General features: G+C 54.5%; 8 protein-coding genes and 1 non-coding gene across 9 annotated transcripts; 5 read left to right on the top strand and 4 right to left on the bottom strand.

Annotated features, from left to right (window-relative positions):
* Window positions 1–197: 197 nt before the first annotated feature.
* On the top strand, window positions 198–2,664 carry ATEG_07332 (ATP-dependent 6-phosphofructokinase; the record flags this gene model as incomplete). Its single annotated transcript, XM_001210018.1, has 3 exons — window positions 198–938; window positions 998–1,459; window positions 1,510–2,664. The coding sequence occupies 3 exons, from the start codon at window positions 198–200 to the stop codon at window positions 2,662–2,664; spliced, it is 2,358 nt and encodes a 785-aa protein (XP_001210018.1).
* Window positions 2,665–2,916: 252 nt separating this feature from the next.
* Window positions 2,917–4,384, bottom strand: isn1 (IMP 5'-nucleotidase ISN1; the record flags this gene model as incomplete). The annotated part of the gene is made up of 4 exons (XM_001210017.1): window positions 2,917–3,006; window positions 3,061–4,239; window positions 4,302–4,312; window positions 4,360–4,384. 4 exons carry the CDS (start codon window positions 4,382–4,384, stop codon window positions 2,917–2,919), a joined length of 1,305 nt encoding a protein of 434 aa, XP_001210017.1.
* A 375-nt stretch (window positions 4,385–4,759) lies between these two features.
* ATEG_07330 (NAD(P)/FAD-dependent oxidoreductase) lies at window positions 4,760–6,230 on the bottom strand (the record flags this gene model as incomplete). Its single annotated transcript, XM_001210016.1, has 2 exons — window positions 4,760–5,623; window positions 5,673–6,230. 2 exons carry the CDS (start codon window positions 6,228–6,230, stop codon window positions 4,760–4,762), a joined length of 1,422 nt encoding a protein of 473 aa, XP_001210016.1.
* Window positions 6,231–7,073: 843 nt separating this feature from the next.
* Window positions 7,074–8,009, bottom strand: ATEG_07329 (SDR family oxidoreductase; the record flags this gene model as incomplete). The annotated part of the gene is made up of 3 exons (XM_001210015.1): window positions 7,074–7,259; window positions 7,321–7,477; window positions 7,528–8,009. 3 exons carry the CDS (start codon window positions 8,007–8,009, stop codon window positions 7,074–7,076), a joined length of 825 nt encoding a protein of 274 aa, XP_001210015.1.
* A 400-nt stretch (window positions 8,010–8,409) lies between these two features.
* On the top strand, window positions 8,410–9,597 carry ATEG_07328 (DUF453 domain protein; the record flags this gene model as incomplete). Its single annotated transcript, XM_001210014.1, has 1 exon — window positions 8,410–9,597. The coding sequence occupies one exon, from the start codon at window positions 8,410–8,412 to the stop codon at window positions 9,595–9,597; it is 1,188 nt and encodes a 395-aa protein (XP_001210014.1).
* Window positions 9,598–9,944: 347 nt separating this feature from the next.
* ATEG_07327 (amidase) lies at window positions 9,945–11,937 on the top strand (the record flags this gene model as incomplete). Its single annotated transcript, XM_001210013.1, has 4 exons — window positions 9,945–10,003; window positions 10,062–10,112; window positions 10,195–10,805; window positions 10,865–11,937. 4 exons carry the CDS (start codon window positions 9,945–9,947, stop codon window positions 11,935–11,937), a joined length of 1,794 nt encoding a protein of 597 aa, XP_001210013.1.
* Window positions 11,938–11,998: 61 nt separating this feature from the next.
* On the bottom strand, window positions 11,999–13,467 carry ATEG_07326 (putative MFS pantothenate transporter; the record flags this gene model as incomplete). Its single annotated transcript, XM_001210012.1, has 2 exons — window positions 11,999–12,721; window positions 12,916–13,467. 2 exons carry the CDS (start codon window positions 13,465–13,467, stop codon window positions 11,999–12,001), a joined length of 1,275 nt encoding a protein of 424 aa, XP_001210012.1.
* Window positions 13,468–14,073: 606 nt separating this feature from the next.
* ATEG_07325 (magnesium transporter CorA family protein) lies at window positions 14,074–15,349 on the top strand (the record flags this gene model as incomplete). Its single annotated transcript, XM_001210011.1, has 2 exons — window positions 14,074–14,720; window positions 14,779–15,349. The coding sequence occupies 2 exons, from the start codon at window positions 14,074–14,076 to the stop codon at window positions 15,347–15,349; spliced, it is 1,218 nt and encodes a 405-aa protein (XP_001210011.1).
* A 1,487-nt stretch (window positions 15,350–16,836) lies between these two features.
* ATEG_10516 lies at window positions 16,837–16,963 on the top strand. Its single transcript has one exon. It is a non-coding gene; the product is annotated as a tRNA-Arg (tRNA).
* Window positions 16,964–17,597: the final 634 nt, after the last annotated feature.

The raw sequence follows: 17,597 nt of genomic DNA, 5'->3' as shown, positions 1-17,597 counted from the left end.
CACTCCCGCTTTCTCTCACCGGAATTAAACCCCACTACTTCCTCATCAGACGACATCATCTTCTTTTCTCACTTTCAATCTACTTCAATCTCTATCTCGACCTCACTCACTCGCCGCTAGTCGACTCTCCTCGCCTCTATACTCCTCCACAAGGATTGATCGCCCGTTGCAACCCCAATCGTTCGTCCTCGCCCACGATGGCCACGACACAAGCCCCCGTCGTGCCGCCCAAGCGTCGCCGGATCGGAGTCCTGACCTCCGGTGGTGATGCTCCGGGCATGAATGGTGCTGTGCGGGCTGTCGTCCGTATGGCCATCCATTCCGAATGCGAGGCCTACGCCGTCTTCGAAGGTTACGAGGGTCTCGTCAATGGCGGCGACATGATCCGTCAACTACACTGGGAGGACGTCCGCGGATGGCTCTCCAGAGGTGGTACCCTGATCGGTTCCGCCCGTTGCATGACCTTCCGGGAGCGCCCCGGTCGTCTCAAGGCTGCCAAGAACATGGTTCTGCGGGGAATTGACGCCCTGGTGGTCTGCGGTGGTGATGGCAGTTTGACCGGTGCGGACGTCTTCCGCTCCGAATGGCCCGGTCTGTTGCAAGAATTGGTCGCCACGGGCGAATTGACCCAGGAACAGGTCAACCCCTACAAGGTTCTGAACATCGTGGGTCTCGTGGGATCCATCGACAATGACATGTCCGGCACCGACGCAACCATTGGCTGTTACTCGTCTCTGACTCGCATCTGTGATGCTGTCGACGATGTTTTCGACACCGCTTTCTCCCACCAGAGAGGTTTCGTCATTGAAGTCATGGGCCGGCACTGCGGTTGGCTTGCGCTTATGGCCGCAATCAGTACTGGTGCCGACTGGCTGTTCATTCCTGAAATGCCCCCCAAGGATGGCTGGGAGGATGCCATGTGCGACATCATCACCAAGGTAAGCATACCAGCACACGAGTCGATGACCTCTTGAGTCTAACGCCAATCCCTCTTCAGAACCGTACCGAACGCGGCAAACGTAGAACCATCGTCATCATAGCAGAGGGTGCTCAGGATCGGCAGCTCAACAAGATCTCGAGCAACACTATCAAGGATATCCTCACCAAGCGTCTGGGCTTGGACACCAGAACGACCGTTCTGGGTCACACACAACGCGGTGGTGCCGCGTGCGCCTATGATCGGTGGTTGTCCACTCTGCAGGGCGTGGAGGCCGTTCGCGCCGTGCTGGACATGAAGCCCGACACCCCATCGCCCGTCATCACAATCCGTGAAAACAAGATCATGCGCACCCCGCTGATGGAAGCGGTTCAGGCCACTAAGGAGGTCACTCAGCATATCCAGAACCGCGAGTTCGAAACCGCCATGGCTCTGCGCGACTCGGAATTCAAGGAGTACTACGACGCTTATCGGAACACCGCTACCCCCGATCACCCGAAGATGCTCCTACCGGAGAACAAGGTACGTTCCCTGGGACCAAGATATCCAACCATAGTGCTAATGCATTGCAGAGAATGCGTATTGCAATCATTCACGTCGGTGCTCCGGCTGGTGGTATGAACCAGGCCACGCGTGCCGCCGTCTCCTACTGTCTCACTCGGGGCCACACACCCCTTGCTATTCACAATGGTTTCCCCGGTCTGTGTCGGCATCACGCTGATAAGCCCGTGAGCTCGGTGCGGGGCGTCCAATGGCTGGAGCAGGACGCCTGGGTGAACGAAGGTGGTTCGGATATTGGAACAAACCGTAGCCTGCCATCTGAGGATTTTGATACCGTCGCCAAGTGCTTCGAACTCTACAAGTTCGACGGGTTGTTCGTCGTCGGTGGTTTCGAGGCCTATACGGCCGTCAGTCAACTGCGCCAAGCACGCCAAAAGTACCCTGCCTTCAAGATTCCCATGGTGGTGCTCCCTGCGACCATCTCCAACAACGTCCCGGGAACCGAGTACTCCCTGGGTAGCGACACTTGTCTCAACACCTTGATCGACTTCTGCGATGCTATTCGCCAGTCGGCGTCCTCCACCCGCCGCCGTGTGTTCGTCATTGAGACCCAAGGCGGCAAGTCGGGCTACATTGCTACCACGGCCGGTCTTGCCGTGGGTGCTGTGGCTGTCTACATTCCCGAGGAAGGTGTCGACATTAAGATGCTGGCGCGGGATATTGACTTCTTGCGCGACAACTTCTCCCACGACAAGGGAGCGAACCGCGCTGGAAAGATCATCCTGCGCAACGAATGCGCGTCCAACACCTACACGACCCAGGTGATCGCGGACATGATCAAGGAGGAAGCCAAGGGCCGGTTCGAATCGCGTGCCGCTGTGCCAGGTCACTTCCAGCAGGGTGGCAAGCCCTCGCCCATGGACCGAATCCGCGCGCAGCGCATGGCGATCCGCTGTGTCCAGCACCTGGAAGAATTCAAGGGCAAGACTCCTGACGAGATTGCGGCCAACGAGCTGTCCGCCTCGGTCATCGGCGTCAAGGGCTCCCAGGTGTTGTTCTCGGCGATGGGTGGCCCCAATGGCCTGGAGGCCACGGAGACTGACTGGACCCGCCGTCGCCCCAAGGACGAGTTCTGGCTCGAACTGCAAGACACGGTCAACATCCTGTCGGGACGGTCCAGCTGGAGTGATGGACGCCGCACATGGGCTCACCATGAGCATGCGTGATTGGTCACCTGCTAGAATCAGATCTAGATTCCTAGGATACAGCGAGCGGCCAAGAGACTGGGCCATGTAGCTATACCTGCGATGTACCTATGATGATTACACATTGAATGAATGAAAATAATGATCTTGGCAATATTTATGGGTTGTAGTGGCTATTGCTATAATTTGTCGCTTATCCAACCAATATAAAAAAAAACCTCATGATGTATGCGAAAGAATATTGCGATTAACCCCTTCCATGCAAGTTTTCAATCACAGACCCTCGATCTGCTCCAACTCATCCAGAAGCTGCACTGTCTCAGCCGGACTGGCAATCCAGGCCGTGGTCGACGCCAACCGAGCCTATATTGTCAGTACTGAGGCGAATCACGCAGGATAGAGTACACAAGTACATACCTTGAAATCATTAGCTCCAGCGGACAAGAACTGGTCCCCTACATGGAGCGTCCGCGTGCGCTCAATACCCCCAAAATACTGCTGGCAGGCCCTTACACCCCACGATTTGTCGCCAATATCGACAAAGACGTCATTGCCCCCGTTGAACGCGCAGAACGGCAAGCGGGACCCCACCGCCGATCCCTCGACGGTATTCTGCACGACGAGCACGGTCTCTTCCAGCTGCTCGCGGGAGATCTTACTCCGGTCGAGCGGGTAGACGCCGACGGCGCGGTCCTTGCGGAGGACCGCGACGGGGAGGTTGAGGTTAGACGCGCAGGCGCGCAGGGACGACTCAGCGATGTCGAGGAGTTCGGTGATGTCAGCGTCGTTCCAGGCGACCATCTCGGGGAGCAGCCATTCGTTGCGGGGCACGTAGGCGAGACGATGGGGGGCGGCGGGGTCGTAGCGGAAGAGGAAGTTACTCTCGCCGCCCATGACGACGAGGCCGTTGCGGAGGGCGGGAGTCAGGTCGGGGGAAGTGTGCATGGCGTCGAGGAGACCATGCAGGCGCTCATAGTACTTCTGGGGGTCGGTGTAGCCGGCGGCGGTGACGATGCCGACCTTGCGGCCCTGGGCGAGGAGGCGGAGGATGCGGGGAATGACGGGGCTGTCGGGGGTGAGACAGGCGCCGTCGTCGTAGAGGGTGACGTCGCCATCGAAGGTGATCAGGTCGAGGCCGGAGTTGCGCTGGAGACCGAGCAGCTGGGCGGAGTTGAGGATGAGGCGGATGTCGTTGAAGGAGGGAGCGACGAAGCGGCGGCGGCTGATGAAGCGCTGGCGGTCTTGCCATTTGAAGGCGTCCACCAGCGGCAGCGGGGTGAAGAAGAGGCCCACGGTGGGCACGAGGAGTTTCAGCTTGGATTTGCCGGGGGCATGGTCGAGGTAGTGTTTGACTGGTTGGAGGGGGTTAGCTGGGTGTTTTTGCGGAGAGGAGCGACTGGGCAGTAAGGTACTGTGGTCGCGGATGAGGTTCTCAACGTCGCGGAAGATCTCCGCGTAGCGCTGGTGCGTGTCGGCCGCCACCGCGGAGAGAGTCTCGCTCTGCTCGTGGGAGATGGCCGTGGGCTGCGAGTGCAGAACGAACGGGACGGCCAGGAGGCCCTTGATCCATTCGATCAGTTGGTCTCGGCGGTGAGACTGCGCCCGTCAGTGGGTGTTGACTCGTTGAGATAGGGGCGGTCAGGGCTAGATCCGCATACCTTGAGGGCGTCTGGGAAAGGTGAGTGATGTGAATGTTTTATCCAGGAGGAGACTTACATTCAACGCGGTATCTAGTGGTCATGGTGTGTCAATTAGGGGGGGTGTGGGATAGGAGAGTGTAGGAGTGGAGATGAGGATGTTGGAGACGGAGAGAGTTGTTATGGTGTTCTTTTCCCCGCATAACAATCCAGGCGGCCAAGATAAAGCCACACCACATGATAAGAACGAGAATGGCCTCAGGAATGTTTATTGATATTGTCTTAGCAATGGGTTTGGATCATATGCCGAGATCGGCCTGTAAGCTGTGATCCATCGTGCCTACGCAAAGCTTGGCCTTTTAGCGTGAGGCTGCCATGGGGGGCAGTAATCTACGGGAATGCCACAACTCGTGCTGCTTAGATTCACAACATCGACAACTAAAACAAGTCCTCGCGGTCATGCCATTGCATTGGATTCCCTACTGAAAATGCTTGGTCGCATTCTCGACTGTCAACAGTCCCTTCAGTCTTGCATCACTCACCCCATAAGCTCCTGGCAGCCACGGCACCTCTTCACCCAGCATGATCTTCGCCAATGCCTCCCCTGACATCAAGCAATTCGCCATTCCGTATCCATTGAAAGCAGCGGCGAGATATTCGCCCGTGCCATCTCTCCCAGTAAGCGACGAGGGAAGCTGGCCCACGAGTGGCACTCCATCTGCTGAGAACCCCATAATACCACTCCATGAACTGATAAGCGGCCATGGCCCTCTGTTCCCATACCCCAAGAACGGCGGTAGCTTCTCCCGCAGTTGCATCACGGACGCCTCTCCTGCGTAGCTGTCGTCAGGACTCAAGCACAGGTCAATGCGAGTATCCTCGCCACCAAAGTAGAAGTACCCGCTGTTTGCGTTCTGAAGGAGATAGTAGAGACCTGCGGCCCATCGTCCGGACTGCGCGTCAAACTTGGCCGGATAATGGAACCCCCATGAGAGATCGCGTCCCTGATTCGGGATGGACTCGGCTGGGTCTTGCACAGTCATGGTGCCCTTGTAAGGAAACATCCGACCCCGCAGACTGGGGAGAAGGTGGCCTGTATAGCCATTGGTGCAGTAGGCTACTTTGGCGGCTTGGAGGGACCCTCGAGGAGTTTGGACAATGTATGGGTAGTTAGTCGAAGCACTGTCATACGAGACGGCGGTGGCCGGTGTGTTGGTTTCGATAGACAATCTGGACGGATATTTCTCCATCAGACTGGCAAAGGCATTGGTCACTAATCGGTATGGCCAAACCGTTCCAGCAGGAAGGAGACAACCTCCTGCGCCGTCAATGTTGTACCGTTGCTGAGGAATTAGACCAGCTCTCGTAAGACGCTTCGATCATCGTACGTACCTTCAGTTGCTCTTTGTTTAAGACGGTATAAATCCCCCGCAGAGACGGGTGATCGCGTTCCATCATGGCGACACTCTCTTGAAACTCATCAAAGGTAGCCTCCGTGAGAAAGACCCGGAGTTTCTCAACCTTCTGCCAGTCACAATCGTCGGGCGCATATTTCTGAATTAAGCTCTCCATTTTGTCCAGATTGTCAAAGGTGAACTGGACAATCTTGCCAGCCATCTCAGCCCCATGAACTCGCGCCAGATGCAGGTACTCCTCGCCGGCATTCGCAGCCATCTGGCCGCCGTTTCGCCCAGTAGCTCCCGAACACAGCGTTCGAGCTTCGAGGACAGTGACCGTCGCCGACGGATGGTTCTCGAGAAGCGTCAGACTAACCGCTAGTCCGGTGATTCCAGAGCCGATGACAGTGAAGTCTGTCTGTTCAGGAAGAGAGGGCGATTCTGCCGTTGCCAGCGCATGGGGATCGCGTTGCCAGTATGACTGCGTGGGATTGGATTTGGGAAGGCCAGGGTCGCCTGTTAGAAGATCCGAGAGTGATACAGAGTTATTCATTGTGCTGGAACAAGATGTATATATATATCTTTAGGCCTCTGGCCCTATTCCTTCCCATTAACAGCTTTATGTTCCAGAAGGTAAAGGATACAGTTCGAAACAGAGAGGACGGGGTACAGCTGAGCGGGGGAGCTTAGTAATGCTAGAGGAACCCTGATAACTATACAAATTTCAAGAAACGATATCAAAAGTACAAAGGTTCGTGAAGGAGATAGAAGAACAGGATTGAGTTTGTATAGAGCATGTAGTTGTGCAGTAGGACATAGAGGGGCATTAACATCGACCTTCCGCCTCTGCTCTTATATTCTCCCACTTCACTTTTACAACTCGGTGGTTTATCTACCGTCACTAGCCCTACATATCATTACAGGCGCTGATTACCGCACGTCTTACCCTAAATTCCTTATCTTAGAACAGACATCGACAGACAGAACACGTGGCAAAAGCTTCCTCCTAGGGACCTTCCGCCTCCACAAACAGAGACAGACCCAGAACAACAATCGCATGAAGCAACTCAGTTCGAAGATATTTCTGAGACCGTATTAGACACTCTAGAAGAACTGAGTTTATTATCATCTACCTCAACAGACTCCATTGGGCTGTATATATGGTTACGCCTTCATTGAGCCTTCTATAGGACACAGGATGGCGTGCAAGTTGAGCCTGCGATGGCATGAGGACGGACTTCGTGGCCAAGCCGTCCATATTTATACCATCTTGATTTCCCTCAGAGACTACGATATAGTTTCTTATCTCTAGCGGGCACCAGGATCGTATTCATAGATAACGTCCCAAATCGGAGGAGATCTGGATCGCTGTCGTCTATCTTCAAACGTAGCTGCCCTACCACGGGATCTCCTTGCCGTCGTACTGGTTCAAACCGGGATTGTTCTCCCAGCCGGGTACATGGATGTTCAGGAATTTCCCGTTCTGTGCTGTCGTCGCTTCCTTCATGGTCTTTACGACCGCCTCGGCGCCCTGCGCGACTGGAAGATCCGCGCGCGATCCACCCATGTCCGTTTGGAGCCACTGTTGAGATTAGAACCGTTGCACGCGCTATCATGGACAAGGAAAATTAGGGAGGACGTACGCCTGGGCTGACAGCGAGAAAGGTAAAGCCCTCATCTACAAGATCCTCTGCATACTGTTTCGTTAACATGTTCAAGGCCGCCTTGGTGATCTTGTAAGCGGGGACAGGGTTTGATTTGAAGGTAGACGCGACACCGATGGATCCAAGAGTCGTAGAGCTGCGGTCGTAAGAATTCATCCATTACACGCAAGCAGCAAAGGGACGCACATGTTCGTCACTAGTTTCCTCTCCCCCTTGCGCAGAAGAGGAAGAAATGCTTGGGTCACCATGTGCGTGCTCGTCACATTGGCATGAAACGTGTCGTCCAGGTCCTCCCTGCAGCTCGTTAGCTCATATGCGTATACGTCTATAGACTGTCCTAGCTGGAAGAAAACGGACATCTTCTCGACTCCTCCCCGAGTCACCGGCATGACGCCCACATTGTTCACCAGCACGTCGAGTCCGCGGCCATGAAGCTGTTTCTCGACTTGGCGTGCCGCGTTTTGGACACTTGTCCGGTCGGTCGCATCCAATGGAATGAACACAACGCGACCCGAGGAAGAGGCCACCAACTCTGCCAACCCAGGAGAGTTGTCTCGCCTTGAGGTCGCAAAGACGGATGCGACCTCAGCTTTGGGGAATGAAGCTAGGTGAGTGGCGAGCGCAAGACCCAGCCCTCGGGCAGAGCCTGTAATGAGATAGTTTGCCATATCTAGGGAATGTTTCGGGGGAGTGTTGGCAGAAACAATCTTACGGTCACTAGTGAGGCAGGGGAGATATATAAATTCCTGTGATATCATCGTCGTTAACTCCTGTTATCTCCGGCTCCCATGACAAATCGGCACCTTCCAAGCCCAAACTCCATATTCCACGCATTTAATGGACTGCTCTATAGAAGAAATCGCTAAATATTCACACTGCAGTCCTCAGCGGCTATAGTTCACGATATACTCTTGATTCAGAGAACTCCGACGAACCAATCCGCTAAATCGCCGATGTTCGGCGCCAGAATTACATCCGAGGCTATTGTACTATGAGTACCGCCTTGCATCACAATAATGCATACACGAATGCCTGAAGAATGGGACATTGTCTACAAACATTCAGACCATGATCTCCCGAAGACTCCCTGGGATGATAAACACCACCTCTCGAGGTGCGGCGTTCTCCTCGCTCGCTCATCGTCGCGCCCCGCAGCGCAGTCTCCCAGCCTCCTATTATCGGGGCGGAACATCGCGAGCAGTCTTCTTCAAGCAGAGTGACCTTCCCACCGACCACACCAGCTGGGATGAAATCTTCCGTCGTGTAATCGGCAGCCCGGACCCGAATGGTCGTCAACTAGACGGCCTGGGAGGCGGCATCTCCAGCCTGTCCAAGATATGTGTTGTCGGCCCGTCGACCCGTCCCGATGCCGACATCGACTATACTTTCGTGGCGATGGGAGTGAAAGACAGCCAGGTCGACTACTCCAGTAACTGTGGGAACATGATCAGTGCGGTCGGGCCCTTTGCTGTGGACAGCCAGTTGGTACCGGTTCAGCCAGATGGCCACGCAGAGGCCGACCTGCGCATCCACAACACCAATACCGGGAAGATCATCCGGTCGCGTTTCCCCGTGGAAGACGGTGAAGCCGCATCGTCCGGCTCCTTTGCGATCGACGGTGTGGCCGGTACTGCAGCCAAGATCCAGCTCGATTTCCTGGACCCTGCGGGCTCCCGCACCGGCTCCTTGCTTCCCACTGGACAGGTGGTGGACACGTTTGATGGCGTTTCTACAACATGTATCGACGTTGGGAACCCGTGCTGTTTCGTTCTCGCATCCGACCTGGGCGTCAAAGGCACAATCACCCCCGACGAGATCGATGCGCATCCTACCCTGCTACCGCGTCTGGACTCCATCCGTCGACAGGCTGGGGTCGCCATGGGCCTCGCGGATCACCCGGACGGTGTTCCGGGAAGCGTACCCAAGATCGGGATGGTTTCGGCTCCCCCATCAAACACACAAGCATCAGGACCCGCGGTTGATGTCGTTGTGCGAGCTCTTTCAGTCGGCCAGCCACACAGGGCTGTCCCTATCACGGTGGCGCTGGCGCTGGCCGCAGCGGCCAAAGTTCCTGGGAGCGTCGTGGCCAGCATGACGAAGGTCCCTCCCGTTGATGAGACCGGAATCACTCTAGGACATGCCAGCGGCACCTTGATGGTGGGAGCCGAGTTTGGGCCCGACGGTCAGTTAAGTCATGCCACCGTCTTTCGCACGGCACGACGACTGATGGAGGGTCGTGTTTTCTGGAAAGCGTAATGCCATCGGAGATTATCTAAGTTATACCTCTCCTATTGTATTTCCACTCAAAATTCTGCTTATGGTAGTTCCATCTTGGGATATATATTTGAAACGACATTGCTATTTGTTTTAAAAGGCTAAAATCGACTCACGATATCCTCTATGCGTGCATAAATTTATGCCGTCGACACTGTACCTATAAGATGCACAATTATGTATTAGTCACATGGGCCCACGTGGACTTACATTGTTTTGAATTTCCAGGCAGCTTCATTCGAATTCCAGCTCCAAATCAACAGTCGAGCTCCGAGACCCTGTGTAACGTGTGGCTTCATCAGTCTGGTTGAATTGCTGCAATCGCCGCCATGGCTGCCTTGGCCAAGCACAAACCTCAGTTCAAAGACTATCCGGAGCCCAAGAAAGGGTGAGTCGGCGGCATCAACAAACTGAGAAAATGAATCTAACAACCTGACGTCTCCCAGGCCTGACGTCCCTCCAACATACGACCGCAAGTCCAATCCGGGTCTTCGTGGGTTCGTGATCAATATCAGTGCCTGGTTGTTCGTATTCCTCGTACCCCCTTAAGCCAAGCAACATGCTGATTCGCGAGTGAAGACTGGACTGGGTCTGGTTCCTGCCCCAGATCGTCTGGTTTAATGCCGGGTTTGGGATGCTCCGTAAAATCAAAGAGCATTTGGACTATGTCGAGCCCCGATATGATCCCACGGTTATTCCGCTGGGTTCCGGGAATCTACTCGAAAGCGAAGATGCAGTCGCGTCCACGGAACTCCCGGCCCAACCCTATCCTAATCACAAGACTAAGTATTATTCGGTCGCGGACTATCATGCGCTGTACCTGTCGGGCGAATTGACGCCTCTCGCCGTCGCGAAGGCGATCCTCCCGCTGATCCGGCGCGATATGGCCAACCAGGGTAAACATGCGGTGGCTTTCTTCGACAGTCGTGTGGACTTTGTGCTCGAGGCAGCGAAAGCGTCCACTCAGCGGTACCAGGAGAAGCGCCCTTTGGGAATTTTCGACGGGGTCCCTACTGCAGTAAAGGGCGAGTTCGATGTTGACGGGTACAAGACTCATCTTGGCTCTTTGAACGACTACACACCGGAACCTACCGAGGAGGACCCCTCCATCACGAACTGGTGTGTACGCCAGCTGCAAGATGCGGGTGCCATCATGCTTGGGAAGCTGTCTATGCATGAATTTGGATTAGGTATGGGAAGCTCGTGGTGGTTCGACCTTGAGCTAGTATACGTGCTAACTATCTGCCAGATACTACCGGCAATAACATCCACTACGGAACACCACCCAACCCGTATCATCCCGATTACTACACCGGGGGAAGCTCCTCGGGATGCGCGTACGCAGTCAGCACGGGACTCGTCCCCATTGCCCTGGGTACCGATGGAGGCGGGAGTGTGCGGATCCCGGCTTCGCTCTGCTCTGTTGCAGGACTCAAACCCACCCATAACCGCCTGTCGCACTATCCTGGAGTCAACTTTGCCAGCACCACCAGCGTCATTGGACCCCTGGCTGCGGATATCCGCTCCCTTGCCGAAGCGTACAAACTGGTTGCTACCCCCGGCCCCGATACCCTCTTTCCACCGCCCGGGCCTATCGTTCTCTCACCCTCAGCCAAGGGGAAGATCCTAGGCGTGCCGGAGGTTTGGTTCTCGCGTGCGGATCCCTCAGTGCAGCGTCTGTGTCGGTCCCTTTTGGACAAGCTAGTCACCGTATATGACTACACCCTCGTACCGATCGACATCCCGTTCCTCGTGGAGGGCCAAACGGCACACGCAATGACGATCCTCACTGACGCCTCGGCCGCGCTGACCGACACGACAAATATCACAGCCGCAAACCGTATCCTCCTCACTCTCGGCCGCACAACCCCCGCCATCGACTACGTGCTCGCGCAGAAACTGCGCCAGCTTCTCATGCAGCACCTGTCCGCGCTCTGGAAAGACTTCCCCGGCATGATCATTGTCACCCCGACGACGGCGTGTGCGGGATGGCGCGTCGAGTCCAAGTCGGAGTACAAGTACGGATTTAGCGACGGGGATAAGACTATCAAATGTATGGAATACGTTTGGCTGGCGAATTTCACTGGTATTCCCGCGATCAGCGTTCCCGCTGGATACGCGGAGCCGCAGGATGAGCCGGGCAACGGCAAGGTCCCTGTCGGGTTGATGGGCAACGGCGAATGGGGCAGCGAAGAAGCCCTGCTGCAATGGGGTCTGCATGTAGAGGAGGTCGGATCGGATCTGCAAGATCGACCTCCGACTTGGGAGGATATCGTCCAGAGAGCCAAGGCGATCGTGGACCAAGGAGTTGCCAGCGAGTAGAGCGTCGTGTTCTGTCTAGAGGAGGCATTTAGAGTAAGACGGTAGAATAGAATATGTGCAATCAGTGCGCGGTTAGCCCGCCGCTTAAATTGATAGCATCTTCCATTGACTTGACAGTGCGCTGCTGCTGGTCCACCAACGAGGAGTCCACAATACGTGCCTTCCGCTCCTCTCGGACACTCTTATACACGATCCCCGTCGTCCAGATGACCAGTGCGATGGAACAGCCGATCATCGCCCACATGCCGCGGGTGAAGCGTGGTGCCAGGTCGGCCGAATAGAAGAGGATGCTCCACCACGCATTAACCGCGTTGTTCCCCATGTTCATACTCGCGATCACGACAGACCGCTGACGAGCATCCTGCGACCTCATGGCATCATTGCACCAGGCGAAGAACGTCGCTTGACATGCATATACCGCACCGGCCCAGTAGTATGCCCCGAACACGGTAGCCGTGGACTCGAACCGAGTCAAGATAAGAACCGAAGTCACGACTCCCGTCACTCCGATAAAGTAGCCCACAAGATAGCGTTTCCCGCGGAGTACATCGGTTAGCGTGGCCCAAAAAAGAGTGGATACGATGCCGACTGCTGGCACACCCGTTGGGTAATTATTGAGCTGGGCAACCGAGTAGTGAATAGTAGGATGGGCTTTCATGTACAGCGCGAGCAACGAGTTCGACGAGAAAGACTCCGTCTCGCCTGCAATCACCCAGAGAATGACAAAGGCCCACCAGTACCACGTGGTAAAGAGCCGTTTCAAAAAGGCCCGGTCGACAGGGGCCTGTTCGGCGTTAGTGCCAGGTAGACGTGACACGGCGAGTTCGCGCTCGGATTGCGTCAAGTACGGCGCTTGCGTCGTGGCTGGGGTGTCGGGAAACAGCAGCAGACCATAGATGGCGATGGGGACGGTTATCAAGCCGTCGATCTGTAGGTGTTAATGGTGGTTCGTGTAGACTGAAGCCCGACTAGACTCACAATGAATAGCCATCGCCAGCCAGACAGGCCCCGTGCACCGTCCAAGGACGAATGGATGCCTGTCTGGATGAAGCCCCCAAACATGGTTCCAGCTAGCCCAGAGGCAGTGAATATTCCACTACGTTTGCCTAGTTCGCGCTCGGAATACCACGAGCCCAGAATATAGTGGGTTCCCGCAAAGGTACTCGCTTCCGCAAGACCCAAGAAGAAGCGAATGGCCATGATCCCCTGCGGATTATGCACAGCAGCCGTGACCATCGTCAGGGCACCCCACAGCAGGATCATGGTGGGGAAAAATATGCGTGGGCGGAAATATGTGATGGCCAGATTAGACGGCACTTGGCCCAGGATGTAGCCCACGGTGAAGATCGTGTTGATGACATTGAACTGGTTGCCATGAAAGGCCAGCTCTTCCTTCATCCCTGAGACGTACGCATTGGACAGGTTGGATCGGTCCAGGTAGTTGAAGAAGTACGTCAAACAACAGAATGAAAGAATGAAGAAGTCGATTTTCACGACCAGCTTCGTCTCTGGGTCCTGGATGGGCCACATTCTGGGGGATAAACGGGTATCCCACGTGTGGATCTGTCAATGCCTGAAGCCCATGTCCTATTATTTAGTTGACCTGTTGCAAGTCACCGACAGTGAAAATCCTCTGGTTGTCTGTTGGTGCTCTCGAGATGTTGCGGAGATGCAATGCTTGCCTTTTGGGGAAATCCGATTATGTAATGCGGACTGCGCTGGTTATCCTACGAGAAATGCTGCGCGAATATCCACGAATCAGTAGAGACACAAGGTATTGAGGTATATAATTTACTCTCTTCGTTTCATTCTCACCTGCATCCTCTCAATTGATCCGACTCGTGCCTTTCTGGTCAAGGTTTGAGCACTGCCTCCATGGTGATACTACAATGCATACCGCCTCATAATTCCTTCTCCCATTGGCTGGTATCCCCTTTCTGCCGACAGAAAATCTCTCTTTTTGGCGGGCGGTGACCTTCTTGGCTTGATCGATGCGACATCAACCTTTCGACTTCTCTCCCAGACACCGTCCCCCAGACAGACACGTCAGGATGCTGCGTGCGCCCTCCGATCCCACCGCTCTATATATGCCGATCCTCCAAAGCTTCGTCGTCGCCGCCTGATTCATCCCATGGAATGGGTGTCGGCCCCATTCGAATGGACCCCCTACCTAGGGAGAAACCCCTAGACGTCAAGTCGCCCGCGTCCGAACCGCTCTCTGAAGCCTCGACCATGGCTGGCCATGGCGGTACCATATTTTCGGATGGGAAACCATCCTTCACGAGTACGCAGGATGAGAAGCCGGCGGTGGAAGCCACCCAATTCTCCTTTTTCACAACTCGTTTGGACTCTGTGATCCACGCTTCGAGCCTGTCGTCGTTGAGGTCGTTCTATAATCCCTTCGACACGCTCCTAGAGACCGGATCTCACTCGGGACTGTGGTGGTTGGACGTCACCGCGCCATCCGATGAGGACATCGAGACGCTCTCGCGCTTCTTCGATATCCATCCACTGACCACGGAGGATATCAAGATGCGCGAGTCCCGCGAGAAAATCGAACTGTTCGGCCCATACTACTTCTTGTCGTTGCGGCCGCCCCAGCAGATCCAAATGCAGGATGGTGTCGGGACTTCGTCCCTCAATTTCTATGCCATTGTCTTTCGCGAGGGCGTGCTCAGCTTCAACTTGGGGAACTGTCCCCATCCGGGCAATGTTCGTAACCGGATCAAAGAACACCGGAGTCATCTGGCATTGACGAGCGACTGGATCTGCTACGCTCTGATGTATGTCACATGACTTCCATACTGCACATGAATTGACCATACTAACTATCTTTGGCAGTGACGACATTGTCGACGGCTTCGCTCCCTACATCAGCCGTGTCGAGACAGGCGTTGAGATGATGGAGGAGGGTGTCTCGATCACTCGGCCCGATGACATCGGACTGGCGTTGCAGCGTATCTACCATTGCCGAAAGGAAGTCATGCACATCCGCCAGCTATTGAACGACAAAACGGATGTGGTCCGCTGCTTCGCACGCCACTGCGATGCGTTTGGTTCGTCCACAGCCGAGGTAGCCCTTTATCTCAGCGACATCCAAGATCACGTCCTTACCATGATGGGTAATCTATCCCACTCCGAGCAGATGCTGTCCCGGTCGCAGTCCAAATATCTGGGGCGGTTGTCCTTCGACTCTACCCGTATGCGGAACCAGATGACTGCGACCTTGAGTCGTCTGGCGGTTATCGGAGGGATCTTTGTACCGATGCAGTACACCACAAATCTTTTTGCTATGAACGTCCAGGTTCCTGGTGAGGACACCAACCTTGGCTGGTGGTTCGGTATACTAGGCGTTATTTTGGGTCTGATTTGCTCCGCTTTGGTCATTCTTAAACGGTTTCGGATTATATAGAAGAGGATCGGCCATTTTCCTAGCTATACTGAGGCCCTTATATTATCATAGAATATAAAGGATTTGGAAAATACATACCCTATATCTAGTCGATGCTCCTCTTTCTCCACCGCCGACCTCAGGATCGGGCCGGTGGTCTTAGGCGGTTCGAGGTGGTCTGTCCGACCCGTTGCATGCCACGACTCAGAGGGCGTCCTAGTCGATTGGTAGCTTGACTGAATGGACAACGTGCCACAACGAGAGCCATTCCAACGCCCTTTGGAATGTCGCAACCCATGGGTCCGGGAAGATACGGATGCACATAGTCCACGGGAGGCTTGACGCTGCCAGTCACACACACGGCCTGTTAGACATTAATAATGGGGTATTGGCAGTGTTACCGCTTCTGCAAGTACGTATAGCATCTACAAATGCGTATACGATAGCTCTACATATTTGGTCTACACCGTCGCCTAGCCACATGCGATATATATCCAGATGCTGCATTTACGTACTTGTCTAAACTATTCCCAGTGAATGGACACTCGTCTGCCCTACGCTCCGCCTGGACTCAAAAACCGAGCATCTATATTTACATACCATGAGAACCCGCAGCGCAAGCTATGGACGTGTATGGTGACCTCGGTGTCACCAACAAGAATACCTATTCTGCAAAGGTATTACATCAGCCGCCCGGATGGTCTAGTGGTATGCAGCAACTGAACAACTAGTAATGAAATGCATATATTAACAGCAAATTAGGTATGATTCCTCGTTCGGGTCGAGGAGGTCCCGCGTTCAAATCGCGGTTCGGGCCGCTTTCCTTTTTTTCTCGCCTCTCAGAGCTGTTCAGCAAGTAGATTGTGGAAGAAGATGGTTAAAAGTTTTTCTAAAGGATAGGTGTAGCAACCTGTCCATATCCGTAGTCGCTCAGAAATTCATGGGATACACAGTTGAACGGGTTCGGAGAAAAGCCCAGACCAGTATCCAAATATTTGCCACCGCATGGGTCAGCATGGAGGCAATTTGGGGACCCAGTGAAAACCTTTGCTAGTTTTGTGGCTAAAAACCACAGAAAAATCTGATCGTCTACGGAGTATGGTATGTTGCAACTACAAGCTGCCACAGCCGTGCAACTAGCAAACAATCAGAACGATCTCTCACCTAGGCCACGAAGGTCCCTTATTGCCAAGCAGAGTCCAGTCTAGATAACCTGCATATTACCTTTCTCAGGCTCTCCGAGTGTTAATAATATGATATTCGAAGGCTAAAAAGGCTGGACGATGCTTGACGCAGCCTTCCCCAGGTCTCATAGGTGCGAAAACCTGCAAACGACATTGGATAATGGAGCCATCTTTTACACCAGACGTTTTCCCCTTTGACAGCCCAGAGGTCCAAAATACCGGAAAGTATCACTGGGGAGTGGTTGACATATAAATGTGTCCCCAGGGTGATGCAGGGACCCTTCCGATCATATTGACTCTAACCTCCAGCTTTTCCTACCGGCCGCCCGGATGGTCTAGAGGTATGGAGCACAGCTTCTGAATTATTCTTGACGTCAACTAACAAACCAACTATAGGTATGATTCCTCGTTCGGGTCGAGGAGGTCCCGCGTTCGAATCGCGGTTCGGGCCGTCGCATTCTTTTTTCCTTTTTGTCTCCACCTTATCTCCCCCATGGCATTTCTTTTTACAGGTAGCAGGTGCGTGCTGTTTGAAGACCAACTTGCTCCTCTCTTGCTAGTGGCAGTCTTACATCGAGCAAATACCGCTGTAAGGTTTGGTCTCAGGAGTCGTCATGGGCACACTCGACTAAATCCTCCGTATATTGGGAAGCCGTAGTACGCAGCAGGCAGAGGGGCCTGTCTACGCGTAGGTCTAGGCCCTCTCGGGACGAGAGTTTCATGCGATCCCCTGGCCCCCTGCATTGTTAACTCTGTAGACAGGCGAGACCGCGTAGGGCCCTCCATTGATGTTAGCGTTGGCGCACCTTGTGGTTACACATGTCGGGCATGGGTGCACGAGCGGGGTCATGGACACGTGCATCACGTTGTCAACGTGCGGCAGATTGTTCGCTGACAAGCTTGCAGTTTAAAATCGTAGGTCTGCTCCCAGGTGTCGGGGTGTATGCGTTCTTGAACATCACAATGACAACGACGGAGCCGAACGCAGTGGACGGGCCACGAGTCATTGCCGCCGTGAAAGAACTATTTCGAGAACCCGAAAGAGTACTCTTGGATGAGGAATGGGTCCCGCAGGATGGGGAACC

Source organism: Aspergillus terreus, genomic scaffold, assembly GCF_000149615.1.
Source record: "Aspergillus terreus NIH2624 scaffold_10 genomic scaffold, whole genome shotgun sequence".
NCBI lineage: Eukaryota > Fungi > Ascomycota > Eurotiomycetes > Eurotiales > Aspergillaceae > Aspergillus > Aspergillus terreus.
Note: the sequence above shows the minus strand (reverse complement) of the source record. Positions and strands in the feature narration are given on the sequence as shown.